The sequence below is a fragment of the Leucoraja erinacea genome, chromosome 17 (assembly GCF_028641065.1).
Source record: "Leucoraja erinacea ecotype New England chromosome 17, Leri_hhj_1, whole genome shotgun sequence".
Lineage (NCBI taxonomy): Eukaryota > Metazoa > Chordata > Chondrichthyes > Rajiformes > Rajidae > Leucoraja > Leucoraja erinaceus.
The window spans coordinates 43102841-43129020 of NC_073393.1; the positions used below are offsets into that span (position 1 = coordinate 43102841).

Here is a 26180-nt window from a genome sequence, read left to right on the forward strand (position 1 = left end):
CACTGTATTCTCCATTACAAATCCTGGTCAAAGCCGAGCATATTTGGCATTTCCTTATTTTTTTTGAGCCTATCCAAAAGTAAAAATCTGCCCAGGGCCACATATGGTCAACATACCACTAACAGTTGAACAAAGAGACCCCCACAGCCTCTACCAGTGTTTAGAATCTACACAGTGTCATTTAGTTTTAGTTTACAGATACAGCGCAGAAACATGTCCTTCGACCCACCAGGTCCAGGCCTACCAGCCATCCCCGCATATCAGCACAGTCCTACACACACGAGGGGCAATTTTTACATTTACCAAGCCAATTTACCTGCATACCTGTACGTATTTGGAGTGTGGGAGGAAACCGAAGATCTCGGAAAAAACCCAGCAAGAATGTACAAACTCCGTACAGACAGCACCCGTAGTCGGGATCGAACCCAGGTCTCCGGAGCTGCAATCACTGTAAGCGCTTCTCATCTACCATTTTTAAACACGGTCTTCAGTCCTGATATTTTTATTATGTACATAATCCTTACAATTAAAGATGCCATTACATTGCATTCAATGTTTATATTGTCGACATGAACTTGTATATATTAAACATAACGGTAAATTCTGTAATCTGAAATGAATGAACAGACATCTTCCTACCTGGATGCAGAAATCTCAGCTTTCTGTTTGGCAATAGCTGCAGCTCGCTCTGCTGCCTCCACTGCCCTATCCACTTTGTCTCGAATCTTACTTGTCCGTAGAGGAATCAGATTCTTCCTTTTCCCACTCACCAACACATTCTGTTTATATTTGCCTTCTTCTTTAGTTCCGTCAGGGAATGTTGTACATCCATAACCATGCCTCTTGTTGCTCAGCCACTCCCCTTCAAATTTCAGACCATCAGACCGGTGGCTTAACCCAAAGCCAGAGCGCTTGTCGTTCTTCCATTCACCGACATACATTTCCGTGGTGGTGGCGTCTATGTCATCCTCAATAACTGACAGGTCTGTCTCCCCCTCACCAAAGCTAATAGTGGAGTTGATATCGCTGGCTGTGGAGCTGACGGTACTCATTCCAGCTTCACTTCGAAACGAACTCTGCTTGCTTCTTTGGCTGGCCAGGGAGCTTTTGGACTCGGACTTTCGGAGTTTCAGTCCACTCAAAAGGGACCTGCGGAAGATGCCTTTTTTTTTGTTTTTGGCTGAGAGAAGCTCGTTGTTGCTGTGCATCGTGAGAACAAAGCCTCCCCTGCATCCAGCAGGACTTCCAGCTGGCGTGTCCGGGTGCATGGCTGTGCCATTGCTGTGTTCACTTCTCAGAGAGTTAATAGAAGTTCTAAGAGGAGACCTGATAACAGCAGCAATCCCATAGGGAACACTCTGGCGGACACCATATCCATGTCGCATTCCGCCCACCCATTGTCCCTGGTAGGTGCCTGTAACAGAAGAAACATCGTGGGACCGTTAAATGAGTCATGTTCGCTTCCTTTGTTCAATACATTCACAGGTAGAAATATAACATTGTTTTTTGACACTGATCAAACACGAGACATTCATGAAAAGTTTGATGCGAAAAGGAACTACCTGCTTCTCAAGGAATTAAGTAAAAACATTGTGATTAACTCCCTATTTACACAATTGAAATGTAGTTCAGTTTACTAAATAGTCACGTGTACCGAGGTACAGTGAAAAGCTTTTTGTAGCGTGCAACCAGTCAGTACAGGAAGCAACTAACAGACACCAGGTGTGGGTGGGCTGAGGGAACTCTGGACAGGCTAGGCTTGGCGCCACTGTTCAGAAGAGCAGGTGGGGAATGAATTGAAGAATGTAAGATTGTGAGGGGCTGTAACAGGGTGGATGTGGAGAGGGTGCTTACTCTTGTGGGGAGATCTACAACTGATTGAGGAGGTGGAACGTTAGATTGAAGCAGACATCGATCACTGAGCTAGAGGCAAAGCACCAATTAAAAAGGGAAGCACAATACACAATCGGTGAGAGAGCGTTTGTTTCTACCTTCAAAACATGAAGACAGTGGGAGAGCAGCCATCTTGCTGAAAACAGAAAGTAGCGCTGAAAGATCAGCGGGAAAAAGTAGAAGAGGGTTTTTATTAAAGATCTACACTATAAAGGCTGCAGTGACTCAGTGGGGCAGACCTACAAGGAATAGGTGATGTTTTGGGTTGAGACCCTTTTCAGACTTGCTGATTGAAGAGGTGGGACATTAGAATGCAGCAGGCATCCGATAAACTGAAGTAGAGACAGAGGGACAAATACAGTGGGCAGTGGGTCTCGGGCAGTGGGCAGTGGGCAACAGGCAGTGGGCAGTGGGCAGTGGGTCACGGGCAGTGGGCAGTGGGCAGTGGGCAACAGGCAGTGGGCAACAGGCAGTGGGCAGTGGGCAACGGGCAGTGGGCAGTGGGCAACAGGCAGTGGGCAGTGGGCAACAGGCAGTGGGCAACAGGCAGTGGGCAGTGGGCAGTGGGTCACGGGCAGTGGGCAGTGGGCAACAGGCAGTGGGCAGTGGGCAGTGGGCAGTGGGCAGTGGGCAGTGGGTAACGGGCAGTGGGCAGTGGGCAACGGGCAGTGGGCAGTGGGCAGTGGGCAGTGGGCAGTGGGCAACAGGCAGTGGGCAGCGGGCAGTGGGCAGCAGGCAGCGGGCAGTGGGCAGTGGGCAGCAGGCAGTGGGCAGTGGGCAGTAGGCAGTGGGCAGTGGGCAGCGGGCAGCGGGCAGTGGGCAGACAGTGGGCAGTGGGCAGTGGGCAGTGGGCAACAGGCAGTGGGCAACAGGCAGTGGGCAGTGGGCAACAGGCAGTGGGCAGTGGGCAACAGGCAGTGGACAGTGGGCAACAGGCAGTGGGCAGTGGACAACAGGCAGTGGACAGTGGGCAACAGGCAGTGGGCAGTGGGCAACAGGCAGTGGGGCAGTGGGCAACAGGCAGTGGGGCAGTGGGCAACAGGCAGTGGACAGTGGGCAACAGGCAGTGGGCAGTGGGCAGTGGACAACAGGCAGTGGGCAGTGGGCAACAGGCAGTGGGCAGTGGGCAGTGGACAGTGGGCAACAGGCAGTGGACAGTGGGGGCAGTGGGCAACAGGCAGTGGGCAGTGGACAACAGGCAGGGGCAGGGCAGTGGGCAGTGGGCAGTGGGCAACAGGGCACCAGGCAGTGGGCAGTGGGCAGTGGACAGTGGACAGTGGGCAACAGGCAGTGGGCAGTGGGCAACAGGCAGTGGGCAGTGGGCAACAGGCAGTGGACAGTGGGCAACAGGCACCAGGCAGTGGGCAGTGGGCAGTGGACAGTGGACAGTGGACAACAGGCAGTGGGCAGTGGGCAACAGGCAGTGGGCAGTGGGCAACAGGCACCAGGCAGTGGGCAGTGGGCAGTGGACAGTGGACAGTGGACAACAGGCAGTGGGCAGTGGGCAACAGGCAGTGGGCAGTGGACAGTGGACAGTGGGCAGTGGGCAGTGGGCAGTGGGCAGTGGGCAGTGGGCAGTGGGCAGTGGGCATGTTGAGGCAAAGTGTGATTTGTGGCTTTGGTTGAGAGGCTACAGTGAGTAGGAAAGAAGTGCTGAGCTGTCAAGCCCAGAGCAGAACAGCAGCACGTGGGAAGTGTAAATAGGTGCTGTTAACAACACACAGAGGAGGCATGCAGTGTCAGGCGATGTGCTGCAGCTGCACCATGTGGGAGCTAGTGGACCCTTCGAGGTTCCTGGTGACCACATCTACAGCAAGTGATGGATAATCAAAGAGCTTGATGACCTGGTGTCTGAGCTTCATATGCTGCATCAGTGACGGGGAGATTTACCTAGACATTGTGTTTTTGGAGACAGTCACACCTGGTAGAGTAACTGCTTCCAACGTGGCCCATGGCCGTGAGTGTGTGACTGCAATAGTAAATAGTAGGGGGTGTCTCAACAACTTGGTGTGGATGAAGTTAAAGGGAAGGAGAGTGCAGTACTGAATTCTACAGAAGTAGCAGGACAGAATGTTTAAGAAGGGATAAGAGTCTAAGATCAGGCAACATTGGGGCCAATGTGAGAAGCGGGGTGGTGAAAACTGAACTATAGGTGAGTGCACACTGTATATGGGACAAAGTGGATGAGCTTGTAGTGCAGTTAGATGTTGTGCTTGTAGTTGCAGTTACACATTGGCAGGTACGATATTGTGGACATCACAGAGTTGTGGCTGCAAGAGGATCAGAGCTGGGAGCTGAATATCCGTTACACGTCCTATCGAAAAGACAGACAGGAGAGCAGAGGGGGTGGGGTAGCTCTGCTGGTTAGGAATGAAATTCAGTCTTTAGCCTGGGGTGATATAGGATCTGAAGATGTAGAATCCTTGTGGTTAGAGCTAAGAAACTGCAAGGGTACAAAAACCCATGATGGGAGTTCTTTACAGGTCCCCGAACAGTAGCCAGGATATAGGGCATCGGGCATGTAAGAAGGGCAATACTATACTGGCCATGGGAAATTGCAATGTGTAGTGTAGTGTACTTTCTCGGTAGTATGGAAAGCAAATAAAGAGAGCACATGGGCCACAGTTTAAGAATAAGGGGGAAGTCATTTAGAACGGAGATGAAGAAAACATTTCCACACAGAGTGTTGTGAGTCTGTGGAATTCTCTGCCTCAGAGGGCGGTAGAGGCCAATTCTTTGGATGCTTTCAAGAAAGAGTTAGATAGGGCTCTTAAAGATGGCGGAGTCAGGGGATATGGGGAGAAGGCAGGAAAGGGGTACTAATTGTGGATGATCAATGGTGTCGCTGGCTCGAAGGACTGAATGGCCTACTTCTGCACCTATTGTCTATTGACAGCTTCTTTAGTAAGGGTGTCAGGGGTTATGGGGAAAAGGCAGGAGAATGGGGTTAAGAGGGAACGATAGATCAGCCATGAATTGATGGCGTAGACTCGATCGGCCAAATGGCCTAATTCTACTCCTGACTTATCAACTAATGAACTGGAAGTTACTTTTAAAAATATGGAGTTGAGTGTGAGAAAGACAGCAGAATTTTATGTCCCTCAAAAGGTTGAGAGACTTTGGAATTCTCTATCTCACATGGCTGTTAGAAAAAGGCAAACCCTATAAATAGCTTCAAGGCAGAGGCGAGTTAATAGGATAGGTGGCAATGCACAGACGAGGTTATAATCGCATCAGCAGTCTATTGAATGGCAGAACAGATACAGGGCCTACTCCTGCTCCTAATTTGCATGTTAGTTTGCAAACTAAAACAGTGAGTAAGAAATAATCGAGACTGAAACAAAACGGTGAATTATGAATTAAGAAGAGATAATGCTGGGATGACCTTTCAGGTCAAGCAGCATCTGTGAAGGATAAAACAGTGACTGGTTTATTTGGATGATCTTTGTCAAAACATGGAGAAGAGAATTGACTTGAAACTTGGTGTAAGTCCCTCCTGGAATGGTGCAATCAGAACTGTGCAATACTCTTATGGTGACCACACCAAATTCCTATAGAACTGCATCATGGTTTCCTGAGTCTGTGCTCACTGAAGACAAGCCTACATTATGCTCGATTTACACTGTTGCCAAGGAAGCTATGGATATGGATCCCAAGATCCCTCTGCACATCAGTGCTGTTAGGACCTTGCCATTAACTGAATACTTGCATAGGAAGGAACTGCAGATGCTGGTTTAAACCAAAAATAGGCACAAAAAGCTGGAGTAACTCAGCTGGCCAAGCAGCATCTCTGGTGACGTTTCAGGTCGAGACCCTGACATTCGACTTCCCAAAGTGCAACACCACACACTTGCTTGGAATAAATTCCATCTGTCATTTCACCACCCATGTCTGCAGCTGATCTATATCCTGCTGTAAACATTAGCACACTTCCTCTCAGTCTACCACTCCAGCATTCTTGGTGTCTGCAAACCTACTAACCAACCCATCTATATTAATGTCCAAGTCATTTCAAGATTCAATTTATTTGTCACATGCATCAATTAAGGTAGAGAGAAATGTGAGTTCCCATACAGCCATACTAAGTAAAAAGCAAAAATACACACAGCACATAACATAAAGTTTAACATAAACATCCACCACAGTGGAATCTACATTCCTCACTGTGATGGAAGGCAATAAAGTTCTGTCATCTTCCAACTCATTTATATATATCACAATGAACAGTGGCCCCAGCACCACTCCACTGGTCACAGAATTCAACTATCTTTGGTCATTCCCCTACCTTCCTATCCTCATCCCTCCTCCTCTCAGGATCATGCCTGTGCCCAGCTTTGGTCAATTGGCCATTGAATGACTTCCACGTGTGGATTTACCCAATAACAACTGCTCCCTAACGACAATGTAATCTGCCTTACTCCAATTTAGTACCTTCCCCAGTCCAGACTTACCACTGTTCAAAACAATGGGAGTTTTGATCACTACCTCCAAAACGCTCTTCCACTCAAACCCCAATCACCTGGCCAGACACATTACCCAACAAAACAAACACAAAAAGTTGGAGTAACTCAGCGGGTCAGAGTGCATCTCTGGAGAATAGGAATGTGATGTTTCAGGACTGAAGAAGGGTCACCAATTCCTTTTCTCCAGAGATGCTGCCCGTCCCACTGAGTTACTCCAGTTTTTTTGTGTCTGGCTCGGTTTAAACCAGTCTGTGTAGTTCCTTCCTACACATTACCCAACAAATGCCCAGGATGGCCCCTTCATGAGCTGGACTATCCTCATTTATTTTAGGAAATCCTCTTGGATACTCCAGCCAAATTCTGCCACTGTCTGAACCTTTTGCACAAAGTAGGTCCCAGTTAATATTGGTAAAGTTATGTCCCTGCCCCACTTAGCAAACCTGAACGGAAACCTCTGGAGACTTTGCGCCCCACCCAAGGTTTCCGTGCGGTTACCGGATGTTCCCGGAGGTTTTTGTCAGTCTCCCTACGTGCTTCCACTACCTGCAACCTCCGGCAACCACCTGCAACCTCCAGGGACCGCACGGAAACCTTGGGTGGGGCGCAAAGTCTCCAGAGGTTTCCGTTCAGGTTTCCTAAGTGGGACGGGGCACTAATGTCACCCACTGTGACAACCCTGTTCCTTTTGCATCTTTCAGTAATCCGTTAACATATCTGTTCCTTTATCACCCGCTGGCTGTTAGGGAGGGGAGTCTATAGCACAACCCCAATTACATCTTTCTTAGTTTTGAGCTCAACCCATATCACCTTAGTGGATAAACCTGCAATATGTCTTCTCTGGGTGTCACCATGATACTCTCCCTGATGACAAGAGCGGCCCCTCTTCCCCTTTTACCTCCCTCTTTTTCATGTCTGAAACATTGAAACCTTGGAACATTGAGCTGCCATTTGGTCCCTCTCACAACCAAGTCGCCATAATGGCCACACCATCATAACCCAGCCACTGATCCCGGCTCTGAATCCATCTACTTCACTCAAAATATCAAACACTGCAAATACAAATGTCTTCAAGTATAAATACAAATCAGATACAAATTGCTTCAGGTATTACTTGAGTTCCCTCAATTTGCCACGTTGCTCTAAAAATCATTTAAGTCAAAGCTTCACACACAAAACTGGCCATGACCCCAGTTTGAAGCAATGATCAAGACAGGTTTGGGGTAGGTATTGCCCGTTTATGATGTTTATGAAGAATCAAAATTGGAAATTTGATTACCGATTACTCTAGTGAGTTTTAAGTCTTGTCAGAGTTTTTAAATAGGGTTACATACAGGTTGGGAAACTGATAATAATACTGAAAAGATATACGTTTAGTGACACACTTATTTTCAACTACATGTTAATACCCAGGATATAACAACTATTTGTTTTATTACAAAGAATAAAATAAACTAGTCCATTTTATTATAGACAATAGACAATACTGACAGATCATTCTGTTTTATGAAGAGGTCATGTTTGTAATCATGCAGATGAATTTTTTTACAAAGTCTTAAATTGTTTTCTAATTATCTAATTTCAACCTCAAATTGAATCCAATGTCATGGTGATTTTTCAGGCATTTAAAAAAAAATTGAAATAGAAAAAATGTATCTACTTGCAAAAAAATCAGAAATAAAGATTGAGAGACTTAGATTGGATTTGTTTATCAATACATTGGGTGACACGGTGGCGCAGCGGTAGAGTTGCTGCCTTACAGCGCCAGAGACCCAGGTTTGATCCTGACTACGGGTGCTGTCTGTACGGAGTTTGTACGTTCTCCCCATGACCTGCTTGGGTTTTCTCAGAGATCTTCGATTTCCTCCCACACTCCAAAGACGTACAGGTTTATAGGTTAATTGGCTCAGTATCAATGTAAATTTGTCCCTAGTGTGTGTTAATGTTGAGGGGGGTGGGAGATTGCAACCTTCACATGGTCCGCCCTGTTTCGACAAATGCAATCAACCCGGTCGGTGTGCACAATCAAATAAGATCAAATAGAACAAGTTGACCGACAACTTTAGGCTGTGCACGCCATACACAAGAAGAAGTTAATGTGCGGGATCACTGGTTGGTGCAGACTCGGTGGGCTGAAGGGCCTGTTTCTGTACTATATCTCTAAACATTACTTGGAGCAATCGCAAACATGAAAAGGAAGACAAGCAAAGTAATTATTTGATGATCTGATTTGCTCAATTGACCATCTCTGATTTTTTTGACACAATGTTGATTGTTGATTGACTGGGTCTGTGTTCCGTATACATTGATGCATGTTAGCTTTCCCAACCCTGGCCTATGAATGGAAATTATTATTGATTACTTTGCATTTAATCAGAAGGATATTAAAACTGATTGCCTGACTGCTTGAACCAATTATGTCATCTTTACTGTACATTAACTTGCATCCAGCCACTTACACTTGCATTTGAGATACAAATACTTTTCTGCAGTTAGTCTGAAGAGGGGTCTCGACCTGAAACATCACCCATTCCCTTCTATCCTGAGATGCTGCCTGTCCCACCAACGTTTTGTGTCCAACTTTAGATCATTATTAAAGTGTATTGAATTCAAAGCTAGGTCCAGGAAATCCACATTTAGACAAGTCTAGATTAAAACCCGTCAGCAAATCAGCACATTTTGTTCTTTGCAACATGACATGGTTCCAGGATTTCAGCTGGGCCAGATGTCACTGAGCAGCAATGGTTTTACAGTTTGCAGCTAAGCCACACAATGTTGAGCACCCATAAGTTACTAGTTACAAACATTGGACAAGTTCCAATAGAAGCAACCGCAACTTTCCAACCAGCATTTTGGAAGCCACTGGGAAAGTATTTTAAAGGGATAGATGTTTTTAAAGGAAGTCAGTTCTCTGGTGAGGAATGACTCCAAGGTAATTACTGGATTTGCCATTATCAAAAATGCATTTAACAACTTGGGTCTCATTGTAATGCAGCTAGTGGAGTTACAGTGATCTGAATCCAAACTTGACCTTGGGTGCTGTCCATGTGCCGTTTATGTATAACTTAACTTTCTTTAAATTATCATTGTTCTAACATTCATTTTGGCCAAAGCCAACATCCTGCCTGAGTTCACGTCTGCCTTTGGGTGCTGTCCATGTGGAGTTTCACATTCTCTCGGTCATTTTGGACGTTATTCCCAGGTGCTCCAGCTTCCTCCCACATCACAAAGATGTGCAGGTTAGTTAGTTCATTCGCTACGGCAAGTTGTCATAAATATGGGTCATTATTTATTCTAATATAATATAGTATAGGTGGGAGTTTACCAGAGCATGGGGAGAATAAAATGGGGTGGTGAAGGTGGTTGGCATGGACTCTGTGGGCTGAAGGGCCTGTTTCTGTGCTCCATGATGTGATATGGTTTTATAACAGCTTTTAGAATCTGCATATGTCAATATGTTTTTGATTTGGTGGATGAATGGCACAAATTTTCGGGACTTGCAATATTATACAAGTATTTCAACACTGGAATCTCTGGCAACAAGCATTGACGTGGCCCAATTTCAAATTTATTATATAGCGGTAATTATCCTTGTGGCGTTTGATGAGAATACTGAGGGATCTTGTGCTATTGTGTAATTACATACCACACCACACAATCATCCATAAGAACATAGCTGATGAAGGCAAGCTAGTGTGCATTTATTCAACCAATTTGACAGAGTATTTTGCTGAGTTTACAGATGGAGTTGATGAGAGTAGGGTGGGCCATGTTGGTAATTATCTTGTGTAAAATGTACGTCCAGGGTTTTGATGAGACTGATCAGCAAAAATGGAGCTGATGGCACAAAAGGAATATTGATTGCATTAAAAATTTGTTCAAGAGCAAAGGAACAATACTTTTTTAAACATCAGGGTGGCATGGTGGCGCAGCGGTAGAGTTGCTGCAACACTGTGGTGGAATGGGCAGACACAGGGCAGATGAGGTTTAATGCAGATAAATGTGAGGTGACGCATTTTAGTAGGAAGAGTGTGAGGCTGTGTAAAATAAATGGTACAGTTTCAAAAGGGGTGCAGGAGCAGAGAAGAGCTGGAGGTGTTTGTGTATAAATCATTTAAAATCACAGGGCAGCTTGAGCAGGTGGTTGATAAGGCATAAACGCAGTCCTGGGCTTAATCAAAAGAAGCAAAGTGTATAACGGCAAGGATGTCATGCTAAACCTTTGTAAAACTATGGCCAGCCTCAGCTACAATGTCAGGTTCAATTCTGGATGCCACATTATTGAAAGGATGCGATTATATGAATTCATTATAGGTTTATGAGAACATTTTCTGAGATCAGGTTGAAAATGAGAAGTGTTGGAAGGAGAGATTAGATGGGTTTGGTGTTTTTGTCCGGGGCGTGGAGGGGAGATTTGAAAGAAATACATACAATAATGACAGGATTAATAGTGATAGGCTGTTCCCTTCGCTGTAGAGTCAAGGACTAAAGGCCATTGGTAAAATATAAAGAAGAGCATTAAGAGTGGCGCGGGGAGAATAATTGCAATCGACCATACTGCCCAAAGATGTGCTGCAAACACATTAAAGTTTGGTGTTTTCATGAGAGGAATTGGGAAATATATAGTGAATAAAAAATAGCAAAGGTATAGTGAAAAGGCCAGGATGTGGAAGCAATGATATTTTTTTCTGGTAGAGAGCTGGTGTTGACTTGATGGGCCGAATGGCATCTTCCTGTGCTGTGATCATTACTTGATTCTATAATGCCAAAGAGGAGCTGGAATAGGCCATGTAGCAACCTGAGTCTGCTCTGACATTCAATATGGTTGTGCCTGAACTGATCTTGGCCTCGTCTCCACCTTCCTGCCTGCTCTCATAACTCCTGATTCCCCTGTAAACCAAAACTGTGTGTTGAATATATCCAGTGATATATTCAATGATTCAACATCCACTGTTCTCTGAGGGATTGAATTCCAAAGATTCAAAAAAAGAATTGTACTGTACCTAGGCAACGATAAAGTTCATCACTGAACTATGGATCCACAGGGAGAAGAAATTCTTCCTCTTTGCCGAATGAAATGCACACACATAAGGTCATAAGGTCATAAGTGATAAGAGCAGAGTTAGGCCATTAGGCCCATCAAGTCTACTCCGCTATTCAATCAAGGCTGATCAATCTCTCTCCCCTAACTCCTGCCTTCTCAGTTCAGGCATAACGTCTATAGACACCCATACTAATCAAGAATCTATCTATCTCTGCCTTAAAAATATCCATTGACTTGGCCTCCACAGCCTTCTGTGGCAAAGAATTCCACAGATTCACCACCCTCTGACTAAATAAATTCATCCTCATCACCTTCCTAAAGGAACCTCCTTTAATTCTGAGGCTATGACCTCTAGTCCTAGATTCTCCCACTAGTGGAAACATCCTCTCCACATCCACTCTATCCAAGCCTTTCACTATTTGGTACATTTCAATGAGGTCCCCCCTCATTCTTCTAAACTCCAGCGAGTACAGGCCCAGTGCCGTCAAACGCTCATCATAGGTTAACCTACTAATTCCTGGAATCATTCTTGTCAACCTCCTCTGGACCCTCTCCTGAGCCAGCATATCCTTCCTCAAATATGATGCCCAAAATTGCCCACAATATTCCAAATGTGGCCTCAGCATTACATCTTTGTTTTTGTATTCCAACCCTTTTCAATATAAATGCCAGCATTGAGTTTGCTTTCTTTACTACCAATTCGACTTGCAGATTAACCTTTTGGGAATACTGCACCAGCACTCCCAAGTCCCTTTGCACCTCCAATTTCTGGATTTTTTTCTCCATTTAGGAAATAGTCTACGCCTACTAACAAAATGCATGACTCCACACTTTGCTACACTATATTCCATCTGCCACTTCTCTGTCCACTCTCCCAACCTGTCTACGTCCTTCTGCAGAGTCCCTGCTTTCTCTACACTACCCGCCCTTCCACCTATTTTCGTATCACCGGCAAACTTGGCCACAAAGCCATCAATCCCCTCGTCCAAATCATTAATATACAACGTGAAGAGTAGTGGCCCCAGCACTGATCCCAGCGGAACTCCACTGGTCACTGGCAGCCAACCAGAAAAATGCCCCCTTTATTGCCACTTTACCTTCTGCCATCCAGCCAACCTGCTATCCACGCTAGTATCTTCCTTTTGATATCGTGGGCTCTCATCTTCTATAGCAGCCTTACCTGTGGCACCTTATCAAAGGCTGTCTGAGAATCTAGATAAACAACATCTACTGACTCTCCTTTGTCATGCTATTCACTTTTTCAAAGAATTCCAGAAAATCTGTTCGGCAAGACTTCCCCTTCACAAAGCCATGCTGACTTCAGCCTATATTGTCGTCAACTTCCAAGTACTCCGTAACCTCATCCTTTATAATGGACTAAAATCTTACCAACCACTGTAGTCAGAGTAACTGGCCAATAGTTCCCACTATTCTGCTTTACTCCCTTCTATTCTGCGGGGTAATAGTGGCAATTTTCCAATCATCTGAGACCACTCCTGTCTCTAGTGATTCTTGAAACATCACTATTAACGCCTCCACAATCTCTACGCCAGCTTTTACAGAACCCTAGGGTGTAGTCCACCTGGCCCAAGTGACTTATCCACCTTCAGCCCTTTCAGCTTCCCAAGCACCATCTCCCTAGTAATAGCCACTCCACTAACTTCCACCCTCTGACTCTCTTGAATTTCAGGCACGTTGCTGGTGTCTTCCACTGTGAAGACTGATGCAAAAAATTTATTCAACTCCCCTGCCATTTCTTTATTCCCTATTATCTCTTCTCCTGCATCATTCACCAGCGATACAACGTACACTCTTTCTTGCTCTTTATATAACTGAAGAAACTCTTGCTATCCTCTTTTATATTATTAGCGAGATTTCCTTCGTATTTCATCTTTACTCCCCTTTTTAGTTACCTTTTGTTGTTCTTTAAAAGCTTCCCAATCCTCTGGCTTCCCCCAATCTTTGCTATGTTATAAGCCTTCTCTTTTAGTTTTATACTGTCCTCGACTTCCCTTGTCAGCCACGGTCGCCTCATTCACCCCTAGAATCTTTCTTCCTCTTTGGAATGAAATGATCCTGCATCTTCCGAATTATTCCCAGAAATTCCTGCCATTGCTGTTCCACTGTCATCCCTGCTAGGTTCCCTTTCCAGTCTACTTTTGGCCAGCTCCTCCCTCATGACTCTGTAGTCATGAAGAAGGGTTTTGGCCCGAAACGTTGCCCATTTCCTTCGCTCTATAGATGCTGCTGCACCCGCTGAGTTTCACCAGCAATTTTGTCTACCTTCGATTTTCCAGCATCTGCAGTTCTTTCTTGAACACTCTGTAGCCCCTTTGCTCAGCTGCAACACCCCTTCTCCCTCTCAAATTGCAGGTTAAAACTTACCATATTGTGGTTGCTTCCTCCTTTACATTGAGTTCCCTTATCAAATCTGGTTCATACACAACACTAAATCCAGAATTGCCTTCTCCCTGGTAGGCTCCAATACAAGCTGCTCCAATAATCCATCTCGGAGGCACTCTACAAATTCCCTCTCTTGGGGTCCAGTATCAACCTGATTTTCCCAGTCTACCTGCATATTGAAATCTCCCATGACAACCGTAACATTGCCTTTCATACATGAACCTCTTTCCTTGTGCTACCTACGTCATTGGTGCCCACATGGACCGCAACAGATGGATCTTTCTCCTCATACTCCAAGTTCCTCTGCAGGTCAGACGAGATGTCCTGGACCCGGGCACCAGGCGGGCAACACAGCTTCAGAACTCTCGATCCTCGTGACAAAGAATAGTGTCTATTCCCCTAACTACTATCCACAATAACAACTGTGCTTTTCTTCTATTTCCCCTGTTGAATGGCCCCATGAATCATGGTGCCCTGGCTAAGTTGCTCATCCTTCCTACAGTCTTCCCACTCGTCCGCACAGGGAGCAGGAATCTCAGACCCGCTTGACAAGCTCGAGGGCTGAGGCTCCTTTAACACTGTCCTTGCCTCTATTCCCCTGCCTGCCTCACTTGCAGTCACACCCTCCTCCTGACCACAGACCACGTTGGCAGCAATTGCTCTAACCGGTGTGACTGCCTCGAGAAACACAGTGTCCAGGTCATTCTCCCGATGTGTCGCAGTGTTTGAAGCTCACACTCCAGGTCGTCAACTTTCAGCTTGAGTTCTTCAATCAACCAACACTTGCTGCAGGTGTGGTCACCATGATTGACCAAGGGGTCCCCTGGCTGCAGCGCATCATGCAGTTGCAGCACATCATGCAGCTACAGCACATCGCATTATCCTGCACGCCTCCACAAATCTTCTTGAAACTTCCTGCTTGCTGCTGCTCTGGGTCTGACAGGTCCGCTCCTCACTTCTCAGCCCTTTCTCACCGAAGCCTCTCGGGCCAAAGCCTCAAGAGGCACTTTTCCTCCACACGGCCACTGCCACCACGCTGCTCTGCAAGTCTGGCCTCCCTTTCACCTGCTGCAAACAATCTCCAGCTAAGGCTATTGGACGCATGCTTCACTCTAATGTCCCTCCTGTACAATTAGCACTCTGAAACTGCAACTGTGTAACTTCTTCTCACCAATGTTTAAAATCTTTTGTCCTTAGAGCTAGCTGACTGAATACAGACTTATTGGAGCAGAGGGCAGTGGTGGAAGGTTGCTTTTTCAGACTGGAGCACTGTGATTGGTGACCTGCCTCAAGGTTCAGTGCTGAGTCATTGATCTGTGTCAGATAGATCAATGATGTGGATGAGAATGTACAAGGCATGACTAGTAAGTTTGCAGCTGATAGTAAATGATCAATGAAATGATTAGCAAGAATAACCGCAGGATTGTGATCAGCTGGACAAGTGTGACTAATCAAGATAGGTGTGAGAATTTGCATTTTGGGAAGTCAAACTAAAGCAGAACCTTTACAATAAATGAGCGATCTTTCTGAAAACACATTGGCTGTTAAAAATATCAGTAAGTTAAAACATATAATTTTTAAATTGCTGATATTGGAAATCTGATATAAAAACAAAGAGATACTGGAAACTTCAGCTGGTCAGGTTGAAAGGAGAAACAGAGTTAATAACTCAGGTCCAAGATTGTTCCTCAAACCCTTCACAAACTGATCTCCAATCTGCCTTTAGTTTCTTTCATGTGGAGGAGGCTGACATTTCATTTCTGTCATTGGGAAGAGAGAGTCTGAAAACTGTAACGTCCAGGTTCAAGAACAGCATCTTCCTTAAAACCGAGATGAGAAGAACTTTTTTCACACAGAGAGTGGTGAATCTCTGGAACTCTCTGCCACAGAGGGTAGTTGAGGCCAGTTCATTGGCTATATTTAAGAGGGAGTTCGATGTGGCCCTTGTGGCTAAGGGGATCAGGGGGTATGGAGAGAAGGCAGGTACTGAGTTGGATGATCAGCCATGATCATATTGAATGGCGGTGCAGGCTCGAAGGGCCGAATGGCCTACTCCTGCACCTAATTTCTATGTTCTATGTTTCTATGTTTCCCAACAACCATCAGGATATTGAACACTACGAACTCCAACTGAACTCTGGACTACAAACTGCCAGGGTTGCACTGGGGAGCTTTGGGCTGTGCTGTGAATTACACTATATTGAGTATTTTTATTAAACTTTTTATTTATTTTGTTTATGATATTATCTATCGTATACTGTGTTTACAAACCGGTTATGTTGCTGCTGCTGTGAGTAAGAATTTCATTGTTCTGTTTCAGGACATTATTTATCAGGATACTTATTAAAACTCTGATCTTGTTAGTGTGTATATGTGTGTATATGTGTGTATATATATATGTGTGTGTGTATGTGTGTGTGTGTGTGTGTGTGTGTGTGTGTATGTGTGTGTGTGTATGTATGTGTGTGTGTGTGTGTGTGTGTGTATATGTGTGTGTGTATGTGTGTGTGTATGTGTGTGTATTTCATAACAAGAGGATTTTATTCATAACAAGAGGATTTCGGTATAGGAGTAAAGAGGTTCTTCGGCAGTTGTATAGGGCTCTGGTGAGACCACATCTGGATAATTGTGTACAGTTTTGGTCTTAATCTGAGGAAGGACATCCTTGTGATTGTGGCACTACAGCTAGGTTCACGAGATTGATCCCTGGGATGGCGGGACTGTCATATAAGGAAAGATGGAAAAGACTAGGCTTGTATTCACTGGAGTTTAGAAGGATGAGGGGGATCTTATAAAAACATATAAAATTATAAAAGGACTGGACAAGCTAGATGCAGGAAAAATGGTCCCAATGTTGGGCAAGTCCAGAACCAGGGGCCACAGTCTTAGAATAAAGAGGAAGCCATTTAAGACTGAGGTGAGAAAAAACTTTTTCACCCAGAGAGTTGTGAATTTGTGGAATTCCCTGCCACAGAGGGCAGTGGAGGCCAAGTCACTGGATGGATTTAAGAGAGAGTTGATTAGAGCTCTAGGGGCTAGTGGAATCAAGGGATATGGGGAGAAGGCTGGCACGGATTGTTGATTGGGGATGATCTGCCATGATCACAATGAATGGCGGTGCTGGCTCGAAGGGCCGAATGGCTCCTCCTGCACCTATTTTCTATGTTATTATGTATGTGTGTGTGTATGTGTGTGTGTGTGTGTGTGTGGTTGGCTTTACATCTAACACTACGCCGTAACAATGACATTTTTACATATTCCGGTTGACATTTTTCCCGTCGAGTACGGGAGCACTTTATCTGAACATTTTATGCTTTCTCGAATTTCTCGACATTCTACACTCATTACTGATTAATTCAAAAGACTTTGAAATTAAAACCAACAGCTTCAACTGATGACATCACAATGGCTCGGCTAGCAGAGACCAGCCTGAATGGAGATTTCATCCTATATTTGACACATTTTAAAAGCTTTAAAAATGCCAACTTTCACAGGATTTTTACATATTCTGATTCACATTTTTTTCCCCCTCGAGGCAGAGATCACATTCACTGAACATTTTATGCTTTATTTCTCGACATTACTGATTAATTACCTTGAATTTCAAAGCGACCAGCTTCAACTGATGATGTCACAATGGATAGACTAGCAGGGGAGGGCGGATTGCTATAGCAACACGCAGGGCAAGTGCAATTGGAATTTTTTTAAAGATCACCGCTGAGGAAAGCAAGGGGAGTGCTGGAATCTTACATTCGGGAATGGCTTGAGTTGGAGGATCACGCCTCCCATGGGGGCTACAGGTAGCGGACGGGTGCGTTGGGGGAGCAGACCCAACGGGTCTGCACTTGGTCTAGTATGACAATAAAACACACTTGACATTCTGTACGAAGAAAGGTATCAACCCTAAACGTCGCCTATTTCCTTCTCTCCACAGATGCTGCCTGAATTTCACCCGCTGAATTTCTCCAGCATTTTTTGTCTACCTTGACATTATTGAGGCCACATTGTGAACAATGAGTGTAGTACATAACACTGGAAATGCAAGTGAATTGCTGCTTCACCTATCTAGATCTTGGAATGGTGGAAAGGAAAAAGGTGAAAGTTGCATCTCCTACAGTTTTATGGGAAAGCAGCAAATAACATACGTGCCCGCGGGTGTAGAAAGAGCAGACCAGGGAGCCACAAAGGGAATGATCTCTTTGAAATGCTGAAAGGAAGGAGTGGGAAAACGTGGACAAACCGTGTCAGAAATTGCCGCCAGGAATTGCAGCGAATTGTGGACGCAGCTCAAACCATCGCACAAACCAACTTCCCTTCCATTGACTCAATTTATACCTCACGCTGCCTCGGCAAGGCTAGCAGCATAATCAAGGATGTGTCACACCATGGCCACTCCCTCTTCTCCCCTCTCCCATCGGGCAAGTGGTATAGAAGTGTGAACACACACACCTCTAGATTCAAGGATAGTTTCATCCCAGCTGTTATCAGGCAACTGAACCATCCCACCACAAATACAGAGCAGTCCTGAACCTCTACCTACCTCATTACTATCTACCCTCAGACTATCTTTGATCACTCTGTACTGGCTTCACCTTGCTCTCAACGTTATTCCCTTATCATGTATCTACACACTGTAAATGGCGCAATTGTAATCATGTATTGTCTTTTCACTGACTGGATACCACACAACAAAAGCTTTTCACTGTACCTCGTGACAATGAACTGAACTAAACTGCCATGCTAGATATCGCAAAGGCATGGTCTACATTGGAGAAACCAAACGTAATGCGGTTGATTGTTTTGTGGAGCCATAATGAAAGGATTTGAAGCAGAAAATCCTTCCCCCAGAGCAGGTTGTAATCTGAAACGTAGTTCCTGAGGGAGTGATTGATGCAAGTACTTTTATGGCATTTAAAGAGATTTTAAATTAGCATTTGAGATGATATGGCAAAAAGCTCTAAAAGCAGGAAAAATGAATTTATATATACAGTAGGTACTTGATGTCAGATAAATGAATGCAGTGGACCAAGGGGCAGTTTCCATACTCTGATTTTGATACCACAAATAATTTAACCACAAGCAATATTACAATAGTTCCTGAAGGAAAAGATTGGCTGAAATCCTTCTGATGAAGCTATTGACTATAGCTCAGAACCAACTATCAATAAGATGTCTACTGGGATAGAATACATGTGGGGACTTTGGTAAATAGAATTAAAGTGATTAATTTGCCCTCAATTCATCCATTGGCAATAACAACTGACATGTGGAACCTCCCATATACATCCTTCAAGAAGACACATTTTGATAATATTTAGTTTCTCAACCGGATGACTATCGAGCTGTATATCATTGAGATTCATTACTTCTCATCGTCATATAGTCTTAGAGCATGGACACAGGCCCTTCGGCCCCACTCGCCAGTGCTGATCAAGATGCTCCATTGAAGCTAGTCCCATTTACCCACATCCGGTCCTTATCTCTCTAATCCTATCCTATCAGTGTGTATTTTAAATCTTGTTATTGTACCTGCCTCAACTACCTCCTCTGGCAGCTTATTCCATATACCCAACACCCTTTGTGTGGAAAAGTTGCTCCTCAGGTTCCTATTAAATCTTTTCCCTTTCATCATAAACCTTTTTCCTCTGGTTCTTGATTCCCCTACCCTGAGTAAAATACTTTGTGTATTTACCCTATCAATTCCCCTTATGAATTTATAAACCTCTATAAGATCACCCCTGAGCTTCCTGCGCTACAAGGAATAACTTGCTAGCTTAACCAATCACTCACTATAGTCCGGGCTCTTGAGTCTTGGCAACATGCTTGTAAATCTCTCCGCACTCTTTGCAGCTGTATCAGGGTGACCAAAACTGAACATAGTACTCCAGGATAGCCACAAAAAGCTGGAGTAACTTAATGCCATGCATTTTAATGCCATGCAAGTGTATGAAATAAGATCAAAGATTGATTCCCTGCATTCGATCTACTTGACTCTGACGGGCCCAACACTCTCTTCCTATCAAATACCTGTACTGACTCTCTTCAATCTAAAGAGGAAGGTAAATGCTTCAGACTCTAATAGGCAGTAATAACGTTTGACAACTTATGTGGATGGTGAAGATTCAGTCATGAATGGATCTGTCACTGAGGAATTAATTCATTGTTTTTGTTTGAACAGTCCAAGGAAAATACGAGTGGCATTATCATTTAATTATTAAATTTAGTTTAGTTTAGTATAGTTTAGAGATAAAATGCAGACCACCGATTCCGCGCAGACCAGTGACCCACACACATTAACACAAGACGACACAAACTCTGGACAATTTACACTTATAATAAGTATATAAACCCAAGCCACTTAACCTACATAACTGTATGTCTTTGGAGTGTGGGAGGAAACCGAAAATCTCAGAGAAAACCCACGCAGTCACTGGGAGAACGTAGAAACTCCGTACAGACAGCACCCATAGTCGGGATGGAACCCGGGTCTCAGTCACTGCAAGCACGGTAACGCAGCAACACTACCACTCTGCCACCGTGCCGCCCCAAATGTATTTATTTATGTGCCAACTGGTCTTACTGAATGTACAGGAATACAACTACACAGCAACTTAATGTATATTTTCATCCGGAAATGTTTACAGTGTCATGCCATGTGTAATGACATTTGAATCCTATTTTAAAGGATCTATTCAGATTGTTTGTCTCCCTGTCTGCATATGTTTTCATAATTTTTATACCATTAGAAAAATAAATAAATGATTGTGTATCCAACTGAAAGGTAAAATTTTCTTCATTCCATCATGATCTCATATCGAAACATAAAAATCACAACATTATCATAGGGCCATAGCACAGAAACAGTCCCTTCGGCCCAACTTGCCCATCATCGGGAAAAATTGCCATATATCATGGTAATACTAAGGAGTTACAGAACAGTGTTTGATGAAGAAAAAATATGTTCTCTTTTGAGATATGTTGAAATATGCATAAAGGTTTCAAAAACATCAGCATGACAATTTTCATGTTTTTTTAAATCGTCAGATAGATATCAAAAGTTAACTGACGGCCATATGACGCTGTGAAGTCAGTGTTATATTACAACGGTAAGGCAACATATATTGAGACATTTCAGGAGTATTCATCAGTCTGAAGAACACTCTCGGCCCGAAATGTCATTCCTTCTCCCCAGAGATGCTGATGTCCCGCTGAGTTACTCCAGCATTTTGTGTCTATCTTCAGTATAAAACAGCATCTGCAGTTCCTTTCTACACAAAATATCTAAACTTGACTCAAGGCAGATTACAGTAGATAATCTTCAAATCACCAACCTGCTTAACAAAAATGTAAATAGGCCTTGGATTTGATTTCTAGCATTAGGATTCTGCCATTACTACCCAGACGGTAAATATTATTTCTATAAAACACAAATAAACTCTGAATAAAAAGATGTAATGCCACCAAAGAACTAAGTTAATTGTTGTTCCATTAAATCAAAATTTAAAAAACTCAAACTGGCATTTGACGTTTCATTGGAAAATTCCCCAACATAGTTCTGTCTGTGCTGTGTGAGTGATCATTAATAGCCAGACAATGAGAATAACAATCTACCTTGCTTGTTGTTTAGTCATGGAGAGTGGTACAATGTACTTCTGCATCTTTAGTTCAGGAAAAGTCAAGCAAAGGTGCAGTGTGGCAGATTAGACCAAAATAACATTGTCCACCTTCACAACCATGTATCCTCTGGAAACCTCCACTAAAGCTCACATGTGAAACTTTTCTATTGGCCAAAATAACAAAATATTACCAATTGCTGATTAAAGCCTACCACAAAAAGTAGACAAACCATTGTAAAGTGAAGGAAACAAATGAGTCATATTCATGGTCAAACTGCAGGGAAACAGGCTCTTTGGCCCAACATGTCCATGCCGACCATCAATGCTAGTCCCATTTGCCCGTGCTTGACCAATAACCCAAATACATTTCCTATCCATGTGGACACAAAATGCTGGAGTAACTCAGCGGGACAGGCAGCATCTCTGTAGAGACGGAATAGGTGACGTTTCAGGTCGAGACCCTTCTTGTTGGACAGGCTAGATGCAGGAAGATTGTTCCCGATGTTAGGGAAGTCCAGTTTAAGGATAAGGGGGAAATCTTTTAGGACCGAGATGAGGAAAACATTTTTCACACAGAGAGTGGTGAATCTCTGGAACTCTCTGCCACAGAAGGTGGTTGAGGCCACAGTTCATTGGCTATATTTAAGAGGGAGTTTGATGTGGCCCTTGTGGCTAAAGGGACAGCGGGTATGGAGAGAAGGCAGGTACAGGATACTGAGTTGGATGATCAGCCATGATCATATTGAATGGCGGTGCAGGCTCGAAGGGCCGAATGGCCTACTCCTGCACCTATTTTCTATGTTTCTATGTTTCAGGCTGATGTCTGGGCAGGTGGCGGGACAAAGATAGAATGTAGTCGGAGACAGTACTAGTGGGAGAACAGGGAAGGGGGAGGGGATGAAGAGAGAAAGCAAGGGTTATCTAAAATTAGAGAAGTCAATGTTCATACCACTGGGGTGTAAGCTGCCCAAGCGAAATATGAGGTACTGTTCCTCCAATTTGTGCTGGGCCTCACTGTGACAGTGGAGGAGGCTCAGGACAGAAAGGTCAGATTGGGAATGGGAGGGGGAATTGAAGTTCTGAGCCTCTCCTATCCATGTATCTGTACAGCTGTCGTTTCAATATAATCTGCGTCAACTACCTCCACTGAGTTTGTTCCATATACCCAAGACATCTGAGCGAGCAAGTTGCTTCTCAGGTTTATATTGAATCTTGACTTTACCTTACTAAATGTCTTCTTGTTTTTGATTCCTCTACCCTGGATAATAGACTGTGCGTTCAACGTGTCTATTCCCCTCATGATTTTATACACCTCTATAAGATCACCCCTCAGCCTCTTGCGCTCCAAGGAATAAACTCTTAAGGGCCTGTCCCACCAGCATGCGATTGCATGCGTCTAGCGTGACCAAACGGAAGCGTAGTTCACGCTGAGTACGCGCTAAGTTCGCGGTAAGTACACGCTAAGTACGCGCAAAGTTCGCGCGTGACGTAATTTTCGTCAAGCTCACCAATCAGCTGGGCAGGAGGCGGGCCGACTGAATTTGGACGTCGCACACGTCGGGCGGTGACATCATCGCGCAACGGCATGCCACGCGCTAGGCGTACGCCGTCAAGACGCTGCGTACATCGAACGTCAAGACACTGCGTACGCCCGTCGAGACGTTGCGTACGGCCTCGATGCGGCTGCGTGCCGACAGGTCGTTGACGCGCGGAATTTTCGAACAGTGCAAGATTTTTGGAACCCTGCGCGATGTCGGGACAAGCCCCTACACAACTCCATACGCCTCAGCCGGTTGAAGTGGGACCGGCCCCGCGAGGCCGCACGCCTCAAGCGACCACGTTTGGTCGTGCTAGACGCATGCAATCGCATGCTGGTGGGACAGGCCCTTAAATAAAAGCCTTCCTGGGCCACCACTTTCACGGAACTAAGTGGCTGCACTCCTAGATCCTTCTGCTCTACCACACTCCCCTGGGCCCTGCCATTCACTGTGAATGTCCTGCCTTGGTTTGACTTCCTAAAATGTAACACGTTGCATCTATCCTCATTAAACACCAGCAGCCATTCCTCAGCCCACTTGCCCAGTTAATCAAAAGCCTGCTGTAATTTTTGATAGCCAATATCTACGAACCACCCACCTTAGTGTGTTCTTCAAACATACTAATCATGCCGTACATTCTCATGCAAATGGTTGATGTGAACCATACACAGCTACAGGGCCCTGCACCTAACCAACGCATTCATTACAGGCCTCCAATCCAAAAAACACACTCTGTTTCCCACCATGAAGCCAATTCCGTACACATTTTGTTTGATCTCTTGAACCCTATGTGATCTAATCTTCCAGAGAAGCCTAGAATGTGGAATCTTACCAAAGGCCTTGCTGAGGTCCATATAGACAACGTAAAAGATCTTGTCCTCTTCCACCTCTTTGGTTATCTTTTCAAAACACTCGATCAAATTTGTAAAACACGATCTCCCACATACAAAACCATGCTGACTATCCCTAATCAGCCCCTGTCTATCTTATCCTTCAGAATCCTGTCCTACGGGACTTATCTCCAGGCCCCCAAACAGTAGCCTGGACATAGGGTGCAAGTTGAATCAGGAGTTAAAATTGGCATGTAGCAAAGGTAATGCTGTGGTTGTTGTGGGAGATTTCAACATGCAGGTAGACTGGGAAAATCAGGTTGGTACTGGACCCCAAGAAAGTGCCTTTGAGTGTCTTAGTGATGGATTCTTAGAGCAGCTTGTACAAGGGAGGAGGAAATTCAGGATTTAGTGTTAAGTAATGAACCGAATTTGATAAAGGAACTTGAGGTTAATGAGCCATTAGGAGGTAGTGACCATAACATGGTCAGGTTTAATCTACAATTGGAGAGGGAGAAGGGTGGATTAGAGGTGTCACTGTTACAGTTGAATAAAGGGGACTATGGGGCCATGAGGGGGGAGCTGGCTAAAGTTGACTGGAAAGATACACTAGCAGGGATGACAGTGGAAAAACAATGGCAGGTATTTCTAGGAATAATACAGAAGGTGCAGGATCAGTTCATTCCTAGGAGGAAGAAAGATTCCAAGGGGAGTAAGGGGCGACCGTGGCTGACAAGGGATGTCAGGGATAGTATAAAATTAAAAGAGAAGAAGTACAACGTAGCAAAGATGAGCGGGAAGCCAGAGGATTGCATCCCAGGGTACTTAAGGAAGTAGCTCTAGATATCGTGGATGCATTGGTGATCATTTTCCAATGTTCTATAGACTCAGAATCAGTTCCTGTGGATTGGAGGGTAGCTAATGTTATCCCACTTTTTAAGAAAGGTGGGAGGGAGAAAACTGGGAATTATAGACCAGTTAGCCTGACATCAGTGGTGGGGAAGATGCTGGAGTCAATTATAAAAGATGAAATAGCCGCACATTTGGATAGCAGTAACAGGATCGGTCCGAGTCAGCACGGATTTACGAAGGGGAAACCATGCTTGACTAATTTTCTGGAATTTTTTGAGGATGTAACTAGGAAAATGGACAAGGGAGAGCCAATGGATGTAGTGTACCTGGACTTTCAGAAAGCATTTGATAAGGTCCCACATAGGAGATCAGTGGGCAAAATTAGAGCACATGGTATATGGGGGTAGAGTGCTGACATGGATAGAAAATTGGTTGGCAGACAGGATACAAAGAGTAGGGATTAACGGGTCCCTTTCAAAATGACACGCAGTGACTAGTGGGGTACCTCAAGGCTCGGTGCTGGGACCGCAACTATTTACAATATACATCAATGATTTGGATGAAGTGATTCAAAGTAACATTAGCAAATTTGACACAAAGCTGGGTGGCAGTGTGAACTGTGAGGAGGATGCTATGAGAATGCAGGGTGACTTGGACAGGTTGGGGGAGCGGGCAGATGCATGGCAGATGAAGTTTAATGTGGATAAATGTGAGGTTATCCACTTTGGTATCAAAAACAGGAAGGCAGATTACTATCTAAATGACGTCAAGTTGGGAAAAGGGGAAGTGCAACAGGATCTGGGGGTCCTTGTTCATCAGTCTATGAAAGTAAGCATGCAGGTACAGCAGGCAGTGAAGAAAGCAAATGGCATGTTGACCTTTATAACAAGAGGAGTCGAGTATAGGAGCAAAGAGGTCCTTCTGCAGTTGCACTGTGCCCTAGTGAGACCACACCTGGAATATTGTGTGCAGTTTTGGTTCCCTAATTTGAGGAAGGACATTCTTGCTATTGAGGGAGTACAGCGTAGGTTTACAAGGTTAATTCCCGGGATGGTGGGACTGTCATATGCTGAGAGAATGGAGCAGCTGGGCTTGTACACTCTGGAGTTTAGAAGGATGAGAGGAGTTCTTATTGAAACATATAAGATTGTTGAGGGTTTGGACACGCTAGAGGCAGGAAACATGTTCCCGATGTTGGGGTAGTCTAGAACCAGGGGCCACAGTTTAAGAATAAGGGGTAAGCCATTTAGAACAGAGATGAGGAAACACTTTTTCTCACAGAGAGTTGTGAGTCGGTGGAATTCTCTGCCTCAGAGGGCGGTGGAGGCCGGTTCTCTGGATACTTTCAAGAGAGAGCTAGATAGGGCTCTTAAAGATAGCGGAGTTGGGGGATATGGGGAGAATGCAGGAACGGGGTACTGATTGTGGATGATCAGCCATGATCACATTGAATGGTGGTGCTGACTCGAAGGGCTGAATGGCCTACTCCTGCACCTATTGTCTATTGACTTACCTACCACAGATGTTACTGTCATTGTTCTATA

At 44.7% G+C, this 26180-nt stretch overlaps 1 protein-coding gene across 1 annotated transcript in view; it reads right to left on the bottom strand.

Annotated features, from left to right (window-relative positions):
• Nucleotides 1–26180, bottom strand: part of jph3b (junctophilin 3b) — a 163932-nt gene that overhangs the window by 124563 nt on the left and 13189 nt on the right. The window contains exon 2 of the mRNA XM_055649061.1: nt 640–1414. Within this exon, the coding sequence (XP_055505036.1) occupies nt 640–1414 (775 nt within the window). The remainder of the gene's footprint in view (nt 1–639; nt 1415–26180) is intronic.